We start from the raw sequence: 20,546 nt of genomic DNA, 5'->3' as shown, positions 1-20,546 counted from the left end.
GCACTTACAAGTGCTCATGTGGGTTTAGAGGATGAATGAGATTATATCCTCTGCTATGTTTCATTGCAAAAACCAGATATCAGCCTCACAGCTCCACCAGGTGCCAGTAATACCCAGGGGAACGATAATTCCCAAAGCTCACATTTAGTGTGTTCCCAGTCCTTGTACACTCCAAAAAACCCCAGACAGAAACTGGGAGAGGGACCACCCCCAAGCCCCACGCTTACATGCAGGATCTTTAACTGTGATTACCGAAATGAGCAAGAACATCAACAGTACTATAAACAGGAATAATAGTTCATAATGAACAGCAGACCTGTTTGACGTTGTTTTCATCGTGCCTGGATAATCTAGTCTGTAGGAGCCCAGGATGTTATACTATTAATTACATGATAGTAACACACAAATATTAAACTTGCATGCCTTTGAGATAAACATTACCTCTTATTTATAAAACAACAAGGACTGCCCATTTAACAATTAAATAGAAGACATCATACATGTACATGTTTTAATGTCCAAATTAAAGTTTCTTATCTTTCAATAAGATAAAAATTGGATTCAATTATTTCTCATGGTTCATCTCATCACACTCTGTAAAAAAAGTACAGTACTCTTTTAGTAGAAACTATCTGGAAATTAGTTTTTCATATTAAACGGTTAGGTGATATCTTGTAAAAACTGAAAAGTTTTAAAGCACAAGTCCTTAGACAAATTCAGAAGCAAAGAAAATGAGTTGTATGTCCAGAAAGGGTTTACCAAGACAGGTAAAACTACAGTACTTTCATACTACAGCAAATGCAGAACAAAGTTAATGGAACAAGTGGTTATATGCATATGCAGTAGATGTCACAAGATGTCACAAGATTTACAATATTCCACAAATACTGAGTAAGGGTAGGGCAGATGCACACCAATAGACTACAAACACAAAAAAAAAATAAAAGCATATAATCGTTGTTCAACCCAGGTATTACAGATCCCAATGGTTAAAAAACAACATGGATAGCATTCTAGAGCTCCGTCCTAGACACCTTAAAAACAGGTTCCCAGAGTTCCTTTTTATTTTCACGTGAAAAATCAATTTTCATATGGATATACTGTGTGTTATACAGTATGTTTATGTTTATAGTCAGAACTACTGTACATGACAGTGGTTATGTACATTAAGTCAATTTCTTAACATTGTCTAAAAGTACTAATAGCAGAGCTGGTATACAGTACATTGGAGGAGTAACAACACAGCAAACTGACTTGTCATTGCAAAGTCAGAGAGGTCACTGTTAATAAGTCAAGTACTTTTTTCCTGACCGCAGCTCACCTTTCCCTAGGAGCACTCAGTAAATCATGCACATCCTCACAGTCACAGCTGACTCAGACTTAAGGCATGTATGCTCTGTGGGTGATTTCATTAATGGATTACCACAGACATCTGTATTAAGACCACTGCTCTTGCTCATTCATATCAATGATATAGATTCTTGAGTATTTTGTAAATATGTGAATTTTGCAGATACAAAATAGAATTACAGTATCTAACACTCTAATAACTGACAAGGAAATTGTAAAAGACTGAGTTAAAATTAAATACTGCCTCAGGTATTGAGACTGCTATTGAGATTAACAAGACATTTTAAAAACGTTATCTTCAGCAAATAGAGAGGTAGGAGAATGTGCGTGAATTTTGGAACACTGGCAATCTTGTACGATTGATAGCTCTTGTAGATTGATAGATAATAGAAAAATATTTAAGGACCGTTCTACGTTAGTTTGAGAAAAATACAACGAGCATCTCCGTGTTTCGTCCCTATGCGCGTGAAATAAAAACTTAAAACTTGAAACAGGGAAAAAGGTAAACTCTCGGATTGCTAAAGCAGGTACTGTAAGTCCCACACTATTGGTGAATGTGTTTACCGTTGGCAAGAGCCGACACATATTGTGTGGAGAAAAAGTTGCTAAACAGCTCAACCTGCTGTCCCCTTCGAATGACAGTCACTCGTAGATGTATTGATATGGCAGATGATGTCAAAAGTACGCTGATAGATCGTGTTAGGATGAGTAGATGCTTTTCACTGCAATTAGATACTGTAAGTCTGTAGATGTCGTTGATTTGTCCAATTTGCTCATTACATTACATATGAGTTTGAGGGCATGTCTCATGAGGAATTTCTGTTCTGTAAGCCGCTACCCACAAGAACTACAGGAGAGCGCATACTGTACAGTATTTCAGCTTCTGAATTAATTTATTAGTTATCAGGGGTGATACTTGGTCCAAAGAGTTTGAGAACCACTGCTATCCTATTAAAGCAGAGAGAAGTAGCTACGGAGAATAAAATATCAACGTGTTTGCAAAACTGAACTTTTTTACAGTTTTAAAATTCATAATATTTTCTGTAAAAACACAATTTCATTAGGCTACTTCAGATTCATACTGTATATATTGAACCCGAGAGCGCTACAATATTCTAAGTACGAAGTTTTGCTATAAAGCTTTTATTTCGTCACCCTATTTCGACTGATGAATATTCGTTTATCTGTGTTGTATTTTGTACATTTTTTAATATTGAATAGTATGCGTAGTTAATAGTACAAAGCTTTGACGTATTGTCAAGTTTACCTTATTTGGTTTATTTTGAATGAATGTGAATGAACGCGTTATGATCCTCCTACTGTCATTTGTGTACTTGTACAGGCTTTATGAACTGTATTTAGTACTACAAAAGTGTGATTAAACAGCGACATTGCTAAGATTATTTTTTTTGTTTACTTCGTCCGTTTTGAGTCGAGCCTGCTCAACATGAATGAACACTTTGTGTCACTACTTTTATACAGAGACAGACGATATGAATTTAATTTCATGAAGCTGCGAGCTGAGTATGAAAATTTTTTTTTTAAAATTACCTGCCAATATACATTTACTATAGCCACAGAAAAAGCAGCATCAACGACGTCCCTTTACCCTTTTTATAACGATACCTCCTTGAATGAATACTGGCGCACTTGACGTCCACACCTGCGCTTCAGAAGTGCCAACATGGAGGAACGGCATAGGGCGCAGTGTGATAATTGGGACATGGCCTAAGTGTGACCATATACAATCTGAAATAACTCAATCGTCAAAACTCTCAACAAACAATTGACACCTGCAGGGTTAACACATTTGGGTAATACTGAGAATGTAATACAATAAACATAATTGTATTTATTCTTTATGCATCATTCTATAAAGTGTATTTAGTCATATTTAGAAGATCGATTGTAGAAACTGCAGAAAGTCAAGCATACAAAAGAGGTTGTTCAGACTTCACTAGAAGTAGAGTGTTGAATTTTGTAGCATCATGCATTCTTGGGTTCAACAGTCACCACTTGGTGTTTATGAGGACATGCTTAATTGCACCTATTTGTACTAATCTCATGCATTTGGGGAACTAATCCCAACTTTACCTACAGACAGTACAATACATTTCATTTGTTGCTCCTGTCTACTACAAATAGACAAATTTAGAACCCTGCTCTCCATTAGTTTGCAGAATCACTGGTTTGATTCTGTCATGATATTATACGACATCATACTAGCAGTTCCTGATAGTACCCTGGATCAGGACAACCTTATTGCATTCTTTCTTTGCACTGCTTTAGTGCTTTTAACAAGTAGCAATACATTTGACTTTCAAAAGCTTCTGTAAGAATCTGGAGGCTTCCTGAAACTGCCAAATGCCAAATCATAATAGACAATTACATTTACAACTTTTCTACATATTTATAGGATTTGATCAAATTTAAGCACTATTAAGATCGTATATGACATTATTACATCCATATGATCGTTATTTGTTTCTTCACATTTTATTTATTAATGTTGATTTCTGTCAGCTTTTGCTTTTCTAATAAACTTTTAATTACATTTCATCAATGAATAAATTTGCATGGAATTTAATCATATTTTCTAATTACTAATGAACAATTAACACATAAAAAATCTCTAACAGTGATACGAAGTTTCACAGTGATACAAAGTTTCACCTGCTTCATGAATTCACAGCACAGATAACAATAATGATATCAGAGCACAAGCTCTTATTTTCTTAAATGACAATGCTTAAATGCCAATACTTATACAGAGTTCTCTGTGGTTGACTGATGTTAGGCTTAGGATCTATTGAGCACTTATTAAATGGACTTTCAATCTTTTCGATCTGCTGAATGGGGCCTGGTGCACATGCTTCAACTACAGTTTCAACTTTTTAGCTTTTTTTGCTCAAAAGAGCTTCAAGCTGGCACATACAAAGTCTGTTCTGGGATTTTTAACTGAATAGCTGTTTCTCGGTCACCACAGTCATAGCAGCTACTTAAAAATGAACAATATAGTAATATTTGTTTCTCTCATTGGCACTGAGTGCAACTTGAAAAAGACACTGATTCCTTCTGCATTTTGTGTCTATGGGACTCTGCCTTTGGCCCCTTGTAGCTGTAGCGCTGCAGTACAGTACATGCAGACAGACAGCATGCTGTGGCAGGAAAGGAAACTAGGGAATGCTCAGGTTAGATCCAGGGAACACAGTGAAGAACAAATTAAAGCAAAGGGCAAAGCAAGGAGACATACTGTAGTAATAATCACAAGCAGGGTCCAAGGCTGAGAAAATTTGGAGACGTAATCGGCACAAGGGGTGATCCGACAGAAGAGGTAGAAAGCAAAGCAGAAGCCGGGATAATGAAGCTAAACCCAGGAGTAAGACTCGAGGGGCTCAGGGACAAAACACTTTGAAAGAGCCACGAATTCTATCAGATACAAGTATTTATCTTCTGAATCACCTGAAACAGATGTGATAGTAAATTGACTCCAAATGATTCAATTTTCCAGTTAAATCATTTCCGGGGCAGCCAGCACTGGGAGGTTTGTTGAAGAGTGATTAAAGCTGGCTTGGTCCACTGCTCTTCAGCAAGGGTGGACATCAGAATTTATAGTATGTACAGAAAAACTATAGGTTCAAAAGCATATGAAGGATTGCTGAGATGCAGAGCTCTCTCTTAAGCAATTACAATGATTTAATTTAAACTGTTTTTCATTTTAAATGCATTCATTTTAACTTCACAGCCTACCATGTCATCATACACCTGCAGTTTCCCATTATCCCTTTGGCTTTTCTAGGTACTGTACCTGCTGCCCAAGTTACTACACTTGGATGCATCTTGGGGAACACAGATCAGATTCCTGCATTTGACTTCTTATCTTTCTGTTTTCATAGTCTAGGCTCAGAGTTTTTTGCATAACTGTATTGTGCTCAGACTAATACTATCATAATCCACACCAAAACCTGTGATGCACCTCAGTACAAAATTCACTAGATTATCTCAAAGTCCCCTGTAGCCTTCTTGAGTCCCACTGGTCTGTTAGCCAGCCCAGTCCGCCTCTAGAAAGAATCCCTTTCAACAAAGTTCTTTTCTCCTTCCTTTTTGAACCCAATTTGTTCAGAGGCACTCCTCCATAGCAAACACTGACATCCCTGATACAGCAACAACCAGTTAAGTATGGTACTCTTTCCCTACCCAAGTTTATACACAGACCTCGCTATTTGGAATAATCTCTTGTAAACCACTTGATTACTCTCAGACGCATATTTCATTCAAGAGAGTGCTCATCCTGAACAGTTGTTTTCCCTGTGAAAGTGGAAAATCCATTCACTCATAGTGTTCTACACATTCATTCCATTTGGAGTAGCTGAAATCATTCAGCCTAGTTGCATTTAATTCTACACCTTCCAAATACTCTTCTTGGCTCAAAGTCACACCATTGCCCATAAACCACAGTGCTCATGATCCATGAGAGCTATCTCTCTCTCCAACATACTGTACTACCTTATTTAAATAGCTGGAAATACATTAGGCTATCCATGAGATTAGATTTTGCAAAAGAAATTACACAAGTATTTAGATACTTCCAATACCTGTTTATCGTTTTTTATATGTTTTTTATATTGACTTTGATTCATTCAATTGCAAATGTTAAAATCAATCTGAATCATAGCATTAGCTGTCAATGTGGATATCAATGGGGATTAATTAAATTAATTGTAGATTTTCAGGATAGCACACAATTTTCGTCTCTTCCAATAATCCAAGCCACCACAAGGAGATAATTTTTATGGAAGGAGCTACAGAGGCCTTTGCCTCTTTAGGATAAATTACTATAAATTATCATTTCAGATTTCTTATCTATATTATCATTACATAGCATCTACTGTATGTGTATACAGTATACATTGAGAAGTTAAACAATGATTTTAAGATAAAGACCACCAATGTACCATGACCAAAAGTAAGGAAAGCGTTTTTTCACATTTTGCATTTTTCCGCTCAAAAAATTGTAACCATACAGTCATCAAATTATAAAACAGAAAAACATTAAAATGCAACAACTGCTACTGCTTTCAATATTAATTTACATTTTTAATGGATCTCAGTATACACTGACTCCTACAATTATTTCCAATGCTCCTTGCCCTACACTTTTCACACCACTGATCTAACAGGACTATTTTACTGCTCCAAAGTCAATTATTATTCTCTCATCACAAACAAAAGCATTTTCGTTTCAGTGGAACTAAATACAAATAACTGAAATTGAGTTGTTTCAGGATCTCTGCCAAGACTTGCTACTTTGTGGGTGTCGAAGGGGATCGATTAAATAGCTTTTGGGAGAAATTCAAGGTGGTTCACAATTTTCTTTTGCTTTTCAAATGATCCAAACCACCCCAAGGGGAGAATTAAGTAGTGTAAGAGCTATAGAGGCAAAGTGCAGAAAGTCAGAACTTAATTGTGTATACTCATCAGCATAGAACCAGAATGAAGTTGAAAACAAATTTTCTGATTAAAACTCATCAGTGCTTGCTTTGCTGTCAACATGCAGTCTTTGCCTTCTTAAATGACAGCAGCTTCTTGGATTTGTGGGTAATTTATTCATTAGATTAAGAGGCAGAGAGATGCAATAAAATTTAGTATGACTGTGGTGTGAAGGGTGGGTCAAATTTCCCTCTTATATATATATCTCCAAAAAAATATCCTATGAGAACTGCAAATGATTGTGTAAAATACAGCTTCTGTCACTGGGAAATCCTTACAGTTTATTGTAAAAGTAATTTCACATTGTCTTAAAAAGTTTAAATTAGACAAAATTCACACAAACTATGTACATTGAAACCATAAAACTACATTTTATTAAGAAAAGTAAAAAAAAAGTATGCTTTAGGCTTTTCCATATTCTATGTTTGGATATACTGTAAGTTTAACCTTGAAATTAAACTCATATACTCAGCATAAACTCTTAGAATTACTTGAGAAAATACACTATACTGTATGTACATGTATAATACACTAAATACTAAATATATATTTTACACCAGTGTCCTTACTGTTTTTACACTACTAAACTAAAATGTTTTTTGGCTGGTACAGCCCATTTACAATGATTAAAATGAATATCTCAATGAATGAATAAAATAAAGACTGAATCTTCACCAAATTCTTACCCAATTAACAAGAAACACAAAATGTGTTTGTGAGTTTACAGATTGCTATAATAGTTGCAGACAAACTCTCAGCTGTTAAATATTCAACAACTGATACACACAGCTGGAGAGAACAAAGTTGCCCACCTGGAAGACAGCACCCATTGAACCAAACCAATACAGCCAAATTATTTTTTAAGAAGATACTGTACAGTATGTCTGTGTGAAAATGTCCAGTCACTTTTTATTTAAAAAAATGTTGTATGGTTTACAACTTTGGCACTTCCAATATTGGTATTAAGGTATAATGAGCTTAAGAGAGATCACTTTGTTGGCCATACCTGTATACTGTACAATTTCTTGTATTAGGAATTTGTTATTTCGCATACCCCAGCTTGCTCTCCATGAGACACACAGACAGGCAGAAAAACTTGGGGTCAGAGTACAGGGTCAGCCATTTATACAGCACCCCTGGAGCAGATGATATTAAGGGCCTTGCTTAGGGGCCCAATGGAGTAGGATTCCTCCACCATCTGCGGGATATGAACCGGCAGCCTTTCAGCCAAAGGTGCAGATCCTTAGCCACAGAGCCACAGCAACACCCTGGTAATAAATTATTTTAATAGTTCATTTATATTTTGAGTGGTTTAATGTGTTTTATAACTAATACCTCAGGTAAACTTACAGCCTTGGTTTTAGTTTACACCAGTATAACATTCAAACTATATTTTTAATCTCCTGACTAATTGTCTGGTGGATCACCTTGAGTTTATTGTGATCCTGCTTACAGATATGAAAGCTGTCATGAATCATATTCTCAAAGATCAGAGTCAGAGAGGAAGAATGTCATCTCACTTCCTATTGATAATTACATCTGGCATTTACGTCATTCACAAAGTGTACCATATGTCTCATCTCGGTATGGTAAGGTTTTTTCTGTGTGTTGCATTGAGATGCTACCCAGATCAATATTGGACTGCCAGGCCATGCCAGTTTCTCCAAGTGTTTAAAAACTAAGTGTTTGCATGATAACTTTTGACATGTTAAGAACCCATTATTGCAAAATACAGTAGGATGCTTGGGAAGCAATCACTCCATGGTAGAGGGTCTTACTTTTGACTATGGCTCAGTCAAGGACCTTTGCATTCAATAGTATACAACAAAGTTTTTGCTTAAGATAATTCTTATTCTGAAGATAATGATCTGGAAATAGAGAGAGGTTTTCTTAAGCAGGTTAAAAATGTTCAAGAAAAGATAATCACTTTTTATTAAATTTCCTGGATAGCCTAATGTCTTCTGTGTACATCTTGGCTGAACTATTGTTTAAACAGCAGCAGCTGACCCAGCCATTTTCTAGTGTTGAAATCCCATAGCACTGTAAATATTCCCATAGTTTGAGAGGAAAAGGGGGAAACAGTGTCAGATGCTGTGCAAATAAAATCCACATTTTGCCTTTAATTTTCCAAATTCTATAGTTTGGACATCCAAGATGATAAGAAAAAATGTGCGAGATTTCTCCAGTCTCTTCATTTTACTTTGCTTTCTTCTGAATCAGTTCAGAGGTAAGGGAGGGAGATTCAGATATCACAAAATATAAATTTCTTGATTTTGATCACTTGGCATTGATGGTATTCCTCCTAAAACTCTTTACTTAAAATTCTAGACTCCAAACCTTCAACAATAGCGTTAACAGGCAGCAAGTGTTTTTTCTTCTTTGCTGTTTCTGAGGGAACTCATCAGGGATACCAGCTTTCATCTCTGTTGTTTGTCTTGTCTTTGGAATCTAGTTGAAGCTCAAGCTACCCATCAATCTGTTGGTTTTATCTCTGCCCTTATGTCTATTAACAAAATTCAGCGCTGTATATCACTCAATGCTTATGATAAATTGTTATATGCAGAATATGTCACCTAGTGTCTCTCTGCCTCATCTGCTATATCTGATGATTTACATGCTCTACCATCCATGTTCAGGTACTGAGAAAAGTCCACAGTATATTTTGTAATGATTCTGGTAGGTACATGACTACATCTTAGATTCTCTGTGTTATACCATAAAAAAGATCTATGAGATCTTAGGTTCATCAAGCTTTCATATCCCTTCAAATATTCCTTAGTTACACTTCTTATTCCTGCAAAACAACAACTCTAATACACAGTGTTAGTTTCCTATTGGCAGAAATAAATCTGGTTGGGTGGCCTCACTGTGGCTTAAAAGATTTCATTGGGTACCTGTACATCCACATTAGCTCTTGGTAATAACATTTAGCTTTATTAAATGTTATTTAGATGGAGATTTCAGTCCATGGTACCAGGGGCAGTGGAGGTATAGAGTGCTGCTTCTGATATGGTCAAGTCTTTATTATATTATATTTTTAACAATTTTGGTGTGATTTCACTTCTGGAGCCTCTTAATTGGGATGTTTGGAGGGAGGTATCATGATTGGTAAGTTGGAAAAATTTATGAAGTGAGAGAATTTTTTTTCTTCACTTGATTTAAAATATGATAAAAAAGATGTTTCCATTAACTATCTACATTAACCCGTTTCACCTGAAAATGGTAATACAGTGTAAGAGATACAGTTTCACTACATAAAGAATATTTCTGGGTAGAGGTGCTGAAGGAGAACATCCAGACTAAATCCTGGACAGAATTAAAAGTCCTTTTCAGCCAAATAAGCGAACCTGAATGTTAAATCTGGAAGAGAGACGTTTACACAGATATTTGAACCAGGTTTTCAAGATCCTGAATGATACTATTTGACCTGGAGATATCTTAGAAGTCAACAGGGATATCAGAACCTGGGGAAACAATTGTAAATTAAATGTATATATAATTTGCGCTCAGCATTAAGGACAGAAACCAGAAGGGGGTACAAAGTGAGAGATGTTGAAATATGAAATGTTGTTGAAGCTGCCTCCAAGGGATCCTTTAGGAAATGGCTTCATGGCATTCTTGGATAATGAAAGCATAAAGAAAGGTTACAATGAGAAAAGACCATCTGGCTGCTAATGGCTTAATGATCCAAAAATACCATCATGCAGTTTTAAAGGATCCCTTAGTGCACAGTTTAACAACTTGGATAGGAAGTTTGTTCTAGACTTTCATGACCCTCTGTGTGTGGTTGTCTCCTGTGTACTGTCCTGAATACTCCAGAATTTAATTTCCACTTATATTTACTATTATATATTGAACTTGAAGAAGATAACCATATGGACTTGGTCAATGGCTTTTCACAACACAGGAGTTTATATACCCCCAATTAAACAACAAAAATGTATCATATAATGAAAGTATAGCATGTGTTCACAGGAAAAAAAACAGTCGCTTTTTGTTATAAAATACTGCATGATCTTAATCCTAATGATGTTGTTAATTATTATGCAGTATATAAACAAGTTGTTTTGATATAAGACAGATAATGTTGTGTGTTGCAAAGCAGCATGGCAAAATCAGTACACTGCATCCAGGTATCTGCTTAAATATAAAATGTTATAAAATGGATAATTATATTTGAGCCTTAAGATACTAAATATAACACAACTTTCCAAAATGTTCATTTTAAGATCCTAAAGCAAGACTGTCCTGCTTTTTCTTTTGGGACACTTTAGCCGCCTCAACTTCTCTGGTACCAGTTCAATATTTGACCAAGGACTGTCATCTGGGCAAACTGAGACACTGATATTGCTCATTTGTTATTCATGTAAAGTTTCTAGGAACCAAAGAACGTGTATTGAAATCAGTTGCTGGATTAATTTTAAAAATGTGTATTTTTATGGAAGACCGGGTAATGAACTTTTTCAGTCAAATTTGCTGTTTCCAATTAAAATTGTGCCCCTTTCAAAAATGAATCCTATTATTGTGTTAGTCATTTGTGCTTATGCTAATGAATAAAGTGCAGTATCTATACCACACAGATAATACAGCTTTCTTTTACAAAAACATTATTTAAGAACATTTTTTAAAGCAAAATACCAAGTTAGGCTTTACTTTATGTTTTTCTCCATGGTTCGAAATTAAGTATGGCAAATCAATTTATACTTTAAAGGAAACCCACATCACATAGTGTACTGTAAAGCTAAAAACACAGGCCTACCTTATTTGGGAAAATCTGGGCTGTTTTCATCTCCTCTGCAACAAAAGTAGAGACTGAAAGATTCTCTTTTAAGTACGTTGTGAATGTCTCATTTTCATTTAAAATGTTTTTCAGTAGTATTGGCTGACCTAGTAAACAAACAAAAAAAGTTTTGTTAGAATCAACACCCAAAACCACTCATACTCACACAACTTTCATAATGGTTGCACATGGAAGGGGAGGAATTCCATTATTTAGTAGTTCACTGAAGTGGGATCTCTGTGGGATCCAGGGACTTTCCTGCCTTCTGATCATTGTTTGCCAAGATAGGCTCTGGCTCCCCTGCAATCCTGAATCTGATGTGAGAAAATGGATGAATGGATGGATAAAGTGGGATTTGCCAATGAAGCATGGATTCTGAGGATTTAGGAAACCTGCCACAAATTGAGATTTGGATGAATCTCAATTTACAGCAGGTTCATTAGTCCTGGAATGTGAAAATTCCACTCATTCATAGTTTGTAGCTGCTGCTCTAAATATGTCTTGATATTTGGTTATGTAAAAAAATCTCCCTGTATAATTTCAGTGATGGAGCAAAGTCACAGTTGGGTGTGCCCCAAATCTTGTCTTTTTGGGAAAGAATTCCATTTAACCTCTTCTGGCCTGGCTGTTTCTTTGAGCAAATTTCCTTTGCCTTGGTGGATCAATATAGAATGGAGTGGTTGCAATCACCTTATTAATTTTATATTTATTTTAATGTGACTTTGTTCTCTGCAATGTTATGAAGTTGACAACAAACATAGTTTTTTCACAAGCTTCATCCCAATCCATTTTGTGATGTTTTCTGTTCCTATCTAGAGTATGAATAAATCCAGAAATCCAGCACTGCAGTTATTTATCTCCATACTATTTTATTGAGCTAAGCCATTTGTAGTACTGTTTGTACTAAGCATGATTGCAAAAACACATAAAATGGGTGTGTAATTCACTTGTGCAACATTAATAAAATTAAATTGCTTCACTATTGTTGTCCTTTATATTTATTGATATCCCCTAGTTAAAAGAACCATACTGCTACATTCGTCAAAGTGTTTATGATGTAATAACATTAATCTATGTCTAAAATGAAATAAATGTTTCAAACACTTAGATTAATACTCATTTTCAAAACACTATCAATATATGACTGTATTAAGTAATGTAGCAAGTTAAATCCATCAGTGTGACAAAGCAATGCTGCAAGCCAGTTAAATGTTGGTTTCTAGCATGTGGTGCAATTATTTTATTGACCAGCATTACTCCCTTTACTTGATTTGCACCTCAAATACTTGTGCACGTTATCTAATTTAATAATTCAGGTGGGTAGCTGCATAAGCATACTGTACATAGGCTGAAAAGGAACGAGTAATAGGTTTATTCCATGTTGAAAAGGCTCCACAGCCGAAACATTGTGTTTTCTTTCTTCTTTGCAGTATGGAATAAATCTATGACTTGTTCCTTAACTAATTGTAATATGAGCTCATCTTTGCTTAGATCATCAATTGTGTGTGCAGTGCATTTTATGCTGGTAAAGCCCAAGACTTCACTTCTCCAGGACTATAAATGCACAAAAACACAAAATGTGTTAAATAAGGACCAGTGGTGAAACGTCCAATAACAAAATATCACCACATTTAATTTTTATTCCACAGCGAAACCTGCAACTGAAATAGCTGTGTGACATAATATTTATAGGCATTTAAATCAGCTTATTATTGGTGCTCATATAGATGTCAGGGCTGCATTATATATATGAAAGACTTTACAACTAGGCAGTAAACTCCTTTGTTCAATAAAGAGAACAAAAATCAGTGTGTTTTGCCATCAGTTTGGAAATGCTGATGCTGATCTATGACAAATCCCCTGTTTTGTATCTTGCTTTTTGTGTTAGAGTTTGCTTTTTTTTCCTTTTTCAGTTTGTGCAGTTACCTTATTAAATAATTTTTGAACAAAGTTTTTTCAACACTCTAGAAAAATAAACAGCACAATTAGTGTAGGCATTTCAATATGTTCTGTATTGACACTGTTTCAAACAATGGAGCTTTTAGGTTTTTACAGATTGTGTAGTAATCAAAACTAAAAATAGAATAGATATTTATTATGAAGGAAAAGGATTTTTTCAAACTAAATGACGGCCATACAGTACACTCACCTTAGGACTATCTAACAAGAAAACATAAAGTATTAATCCCACCACTTAACATGGTATTACCACAAATTTGTAATAATATTATAAATAATATTGGTAGTCTGCACTAATTTGAAACGGTGAGATTGATCAAGTATAAAAAGCCCAAATAAGCACCACAAAAGAATAAACACACTTACATAAAGAAAAGTCCTCTTTGTAAGTGTTCTCATATTTTTACATTTCTACATAACTTCATAACATAGACTGAGATAATTCTGATATCCCAGTATTTTTGTTTTTCTTATGATTTAATATTATGTTATAGAAAGTTCAGGACAGGGTTGCACAGTGGTTAGCAGTACTCTCTTCCAATTCCGGACCTACTGTAGTTGCTTTTGGTTCTTCCAGTTATCGTGTAGGTTTCCTAATGGTGCCTTGATTTCCTCCCACAGTCCAAAGACATACAGTACAGTACTGGTAGGTTAATTGGCTTCAGGAAAAATTGGCCCTGGTGTGAGTGTGTGCGTGTCTGTGTTTTCTGTCTGTGTCTACCCTGTTGGATGGCACAGGCGTCCCATCCAGGGTGTATCCCGCCTTGTGCCCGTTGTTTGCTGAGATAGGCTCTGGCTCCTCCATGACTTTGAATTGGACCAAGTGCTTAAAAAATGGATGGATGGAAGTTTCATGTATTCCATGTCTGTAAAACATTCTACGTCAAAACAGCACTGATCACAGATTATTTTTCAGGATGCACCCATCTAAAGTGTGGATTAATAGAGATGTACAGAGTTCTTCAAATCTGCATCATTAGAATTGCAAATGTTTTTTTTTAAGTGGAAACACTCAGTGTGCAGTATAAGAAATACAATTTTGGAAAACCACTCCTACCTGTTGTGCATTAAAGGTGGTATGTCATAGACATGTGCAATAAATTGCAACACTGCTTAAGTCAGATTCTTTTACCAGAATAATATGAAGGAAATGAAGCTTCATTAAAACATTGTCTGTTTGATCTCAGTCACACTCTAGTGAATTATGAAGGGTACTTGAACTGCATTTTCCATTGGCTGTTAGTGATGTGATGGTAATCATGGTTGATTCTGCCTATTTGACACTGATTCTTTCTTAACCTGTCCAATTTCCTTTTGTGGAGATCCACAGATATAAACTGTTAACTCCAAAACAAGCCAGGAAACTGACCAAGCATGAAAAGTACATATTCTTGATAAAAACAAAGTTTTGATGGTGAAAAAGAATTATTTCTCTTTGGGCACGACAAAAAGATGTTGCATACTTTATAATTACAATATTTCATTCAGAGCTTAATTTCATCAGCCATGCTTTATGTTCATCTTCCCTTTCTCTTTGCAATGCTGCAAATATAAAGATACAATAAATATCTTTAAAAAGCAGTCTCTTTTATCATTGGAAAGCCATGCTTTTAATTTTCTCTTTCTCCAAAGACCTTAAAAAGCATTGGCAAGAATAAGACTGACATACAGAATTGCTCATAGGTGTACTTTGTACTGCAATATTGTATTTATTACCATTTTAATATCCCTTAATGGTTTCCCTTTCATAGACTCTACATTATCTCAATAAAGAGGGATCCTTTAAAGCTTTATTTTTTGTGTAAGCGGCTAACTACATAGGGCTAAAACAGCCTTTTAAAGTTTATTTCTGCAACCCCTAATTGTTTGTTTTCATTATGACTCTTCAAGTGAATTTTCTGAAACTAAATTAATAAAATATAGTGAATACAGAAGTGAAAACACTTTTTTAAAGAAAAGAACACTGTCTGCAATACGTTACTCAGAAATACGTACAGTATGAAGGCATTACCCTAAGAACCTTCCCTAAGATCCTCGGATCACACTTTCAGCAATACACCTGCTACCTTGGGCAGCCAGCTTCCTCTTGTTTATATTTTATGTTGCTAAAATAGAATGCAGTTAGTCTATGCATGTTATTTTGACATTGCAAATGCCAAAGAAAAGAAAGGTAACAGAAAAGGTTATGTGCTTTAATAACTGAAAAAGGAGAAGTAAAGAATAACAGTGCAGATACATTTAAATGACTATTTAATTGAACCCACAAATACTCCTGCAGCTCAGATAAAATTAGACAAATTTGACATTTGGGAAACTGATGTTTACAAATTGAGGACAACTAAGATGAGCATGTCACTAGAATCTAATACATATATACATTACTTTTCTGGGCTTGCTCAATCTGGCTTACCTTAAAGCCTCCCCTTAATTGAAATGCTGAAGCAATTCCTCAGTTATTTGCCTGAAGTGCTGTGTACTGGGGCTGCTGGCGCATAATAGCTACCATGTGTCAGCCAGATGGGTGTTGCACTCCAGTGGTGGATAAAGAAGTGGGGCTCCTATTATACTGTATGTACAGCACAATATTTTGAAATGAGAAGTACTACTGTATATAAACCACTAAACTGTTATATTATTATCATGCAATTGTACAGTAAATGCATAATATTATGCTATTAGAAGGTAAATACAATATCCATACACATGGTAAAGAGTGCAGAATACAGTAAAGAAAGTTTAGACTTTGTTCTGTTCTAGTTAGGCCACATGTGGAAATGCTGCAAACACTTATCTACACTGTCAGAAGACTATTGAAGACTATTGAAGCCCAGAAGGTCTAAGAAGATCAGGAAGACTCACTCTCAGGCTTTAAGCACTCAAAAGCACAGACTGAAGGAATGTGATGTTTTTCAGTCTCGAGAGTCAAGTCTGTCAATTTTGTTAAATTTTTAAAATATTAAAGGAAATAAATCTTTTTGGCATCAGTGTGTTTTTTTCTGAGTTAAGCTTAAGACAGAATGTGAAGACATATATGACAGCTTGTTAAATTTTGCATTCATTCTTGTTTTTTCACAGGCACACGATCAACACATGACACACATTAAGATGTGTTGTTGAGACGTGGATCTTTAAATTAAGACTTGAAAGAATCTGTTTAATGCTGAGAAAAATGATCAGTACTGACAGCCTGAATGGTTTATTCTTGTCCTAAAGCGTTTGTTTTAATATTTTCTTCTGACTGCTGGGGCACAAATAATTACCACTGGGAATACAAATATTTAATAAAGATATTGCATAGTCACATCTGCATAGAAAAAATAAACATCTAGATATAGTCATTTACATGCCATGTTGAGTGTTCTCAACATGTCTTTATCTTTTAGTAAATCAGTACCCTGATCAACACCTTGAAATGTACTGTGTAATATTTATAAAAATAATGTAGGATGTTTGACCTTTAAATATATATATATATATTATCTGTGAATAGCAGGTCACTTAATTAAGATATGCATGTCATAAATCTGATTTTTTCACCAGAACACACATCCTCTAAATGTAATCTAACTGTTCTACACCACTATTGAGTACAATTAGTTCCCTGATGTTTGTTCAGAACAATTTTGTATGGTAAATCAAGTTTTGTTTCTGAGAATCCACTATCAGAATGTGCTGTATTTTTAGGGTTGATTTTTTTTGTAAATTTACTAACAGTACTTAAAGTATTATATATATAACATATGTGTATGGATATTGTACAAGCATGATACACCTATTGGTCAATTTTTTAAAGGATCTGCATGGTACTTTGAAAACAATTCAAATGGATCCAAAAATTCTTACACTGCAAGAGCAAGTAAATAGGCATTAAAAACCTATTTTAATTGTAAGGTTGTATTTTTCATATCAAGCCTTTTATTTATAGCCTCTATTAATCAAAAAATGTCTGTTCCAAATTAATAACACCAGATGACAGCTTGCAACAACTCTTCAAAACATCTTCCAGAATTCGATTAAAGACAAAGAATCGTTTCATAACCTCAAAATACAAGCCTTCTGATAAATTGATATTAAGAACAACTCCAGGATGCAATTCTTAGAATTATAACACGAATAAGATACTTTGTGTTTACCCACTTGTCTCTTGGCCATAGGAAGTTGAGGTTCAGAGTACCAAAATGAAACATGTGAACCCCAAAAACCACCAATACAGAAACATATACAGAAGGAGCATATAAGCAGAGTATGGAAATGCAGACATGACATTAATATTTTCTTAATTAGCTACAGAGTTAACATCTCCCATATTTACCTCACTGCTGTTGTGCAGTTGTGCATGGTCATTTCGGAAACTTGGTTTCATCCAGCTACTGTAATGCTACCGTGCAGATTTAAACCTTTGATGTAGGACTCACTCGGTCAGTCTGCACTCTCAAAAAGTGCCTTTATTGACAGAATCACATTTACTGGGCACCTTCCTACAATCACTATCACAGCTTACAAGAGCCTGGCTGGGGAAAGTGGGCTGATATTATGGACTGGAGAACGGAATTGGGATCTGGGTGTTGTTTGGTTCCAGGGTAAAAGAGTTGCACCACTCTGTACCACAAGGGCCCTCATGGGACCAAACAGCTACTCCATTGACTGGGACTGGGCAAGTTTGTGAAAGTTCTTGGTATGGGTGTTTCTTTTTGGGTGAGGCCTCTGTGACTATCATAAAAGGGAATTCGGAGAGTGGCCTCCCCACCTGAAAGCCAAAGGACACGGTGCTGGAAATGTACTTGAACACGAGGCCGTAAGCTGCCTGCAGTAGGGTAAATCAGCTGCGTTTCAGGCAATGTAACGGTAATGGAACTGTTACTGTGTTTCCCATTGTTATACTCTCCATATCTGAGCATGTCTGCAATGGCATGGGGGCAGGGGTGCATCATGAATGCTGTTCTATGCATGGGACCTGAAATGGTTTGGGGCTGCAGAGGAGAGAGAATACGAGTGGAGGGAACCCGGCAGGCTGATGGAGCTTGGCCAAATAGAGATCTCTCCCACATACAGTAATCTCTCTCCTCCATAAATTTCCACTACCAGCTGGGTCGATAGATACTGTAGGAGTGGAATCCCACTTTAATAGCATAGGGTAAGATGCCTGTCTCATTCCACTATGAATCCTGTAGTAAGCTGACCAATTTCTAAGATAATGAATCTTTTAAACATACTGTAGGTTGTGTAGTTTGGTTTTGTGACAGTTTATTATTTTAACCATTATCACAGCAGAGCACAAACAATTTAGAAATACCCTGAGGTCACAAATGGATTTTTGGAAAAATCATTGCGGACAAAAACGGTAACTACTGTATAAAGTTTAAATCAAAGTCAGGAAACCACATCTGTTTATTGCAGAGTTGTCATATTATTTCTGTTAAAAAAGCTATTCAGTACATACAAAAAATGAAAGAAATTAATATAAAAATATCCCAGTTGTAAGAAAACATATCTTACTTTAACATTTAAGTATGATATATTATACATACTGTTACTATATATACATATAGTATTATATGTTATATTTTAATATAACATGCTTTGTTGTACCACCATAAAATAATGTAAAGCGATTGAATGCTTTCCATCTTTGATTTAGAGTTGTTTGCTGACATGAGGTTATGAAAAAAGGTATTCCACAACAAGAACACTAAAGTAAGATTAAGCAATCGATTGCCCTATTTTTTAATTCTTTCCCAAACCCATTTATAAAGGGTTTTCCTGAATGGAGAAACAATGCAATTTCAAATGAAAATGACTTGTCTTGATGAAGATAAACTTATTTTATTTTCACCTCAATGAGTCAGAAAAACAGGGAAATTTATTTTTAGAGCACCAACACAATTCATTTTATTTACAGTTTGAAAGGGGAGTATGGGAACAAACTTATGCACAAACAATCAAGTGCTTGATGAATTGTAACTGAAAAGATAAAACTTGCAGGTTTGGAGAAAGGAAATATGGAAATTGATTGCCTGCCAGATGAAGGCAGTGTCTTCCCACAAAATTGTTAAGCGAGGTCAGAAAATCCATAGGCTGAAAGGCAGTTTTAAAGCATATGTAATCCCAGGTGGATTAAATGTATCTGCTATCAGAAATATAGTGGTGTTACTATTTTCTGGCGTATGATGCAGTATCTTTTTTGATGATGTTTCAGCATTTTGCAGAGGCACATACTTTAGTTTATTTAAAGAAAATTGATGTTGTAGTCATGTCCTATATTAAAATAAATGCTTCAAGAAAAGAATTGTGGCAGTCTCCAGATCAACGACATTCAGTTAATTTAGTTAAACACCATTTAGTTAAACACTTGCTTTAGAGTGCAAGGTCAGGTACTGTAGCTCTTCGGTTCCCAGTTAATATTCAGGCTATGCCACTGCTTGTGTGTGGTCAGGAGTTCCTTACTGGTACAGTATATAGCTTGTTAATTCCTTGGCTTGTCAGATTTAGAGCATCTGGATCATATTATTAAGAGCTATATCTATTCTGTGCCTCATATCAACTGTCTGATTTCAATTCTAGGCCAGTAGAAAGAGCATTTGGCAACCTACTTATACACATAGTGTATCAAACCTTCACTTTCTGGAGAGGAAGATCCAGAATAAATGTCAGATAGGCTGAATAACAATTGAAGAAAGTGCATTTTATGATAAAAAGGTAAATGATTTGCAGGATTTATAAGGCTGGCCATTTAGCCCTAATTGCAAACCCAACCCAGGTACAAATGACATAAAGCTATTGTGATTTTATGTGGTAGTGTAGTCCTCCATCTTCTTCTCATCTTTTCTTTAGAGGAAGCATTAATAGAGCTGTCTGCATTGCCAGTGTCTTGAGTGTGGAGACATTTTTGAAAAATCCTTGTTTTAAATGTTTAAACAAGTGGTTCTGTACCTACGATATAATCACATTCTAGTACTTCTCTAGGAAG

At 35.5% G+C, this 20,546-nt stretch overlaps 1 protein-coding gene across 1 annotated transcript in view; it reads right to left on the bottom strand.

Moving 5' to 3' along the window:
• LOC148677640 (phospholipid-transporting ATPase ABCA1) overlaps window positions 1-20,546 on the bottom strand; it is a 318,551-nt gene that overhangs the window by 253,410 nt on the left and 44,595 nt on the right. The window contains exon 6 of the mRNA XM_088613916.1: window positions 11,600-11,727. Coding sequence (XP_088470042.1) covers window positions 11,600-11,727 — 128 coding nt within the window. The remainder of the gene's footprint in view (window positions 1-11,599; window positions 11,728-20,546) is intronic.

Source organism: Lepisosteus platostomus, chromosome 1 (genome assembly GCF_059453375.1).
Source record: "Lepisosteus platostomus isolate fLepPlt1 chromosome 1, fLepPlt1.hap1, whole genome shotgun sequence".
NCBI lineage: Eukaryota > Metazoa > Chordata > Actinopteri > Semionotiformes > Lepisosteidae > Lepisosteus > Lepisosteus platostomus.
The sequence above is the reverse complement of the archived record's forward strand: the minus strand, read 5'-3'. Positions and strand labels throughout refer to the sequence as shown.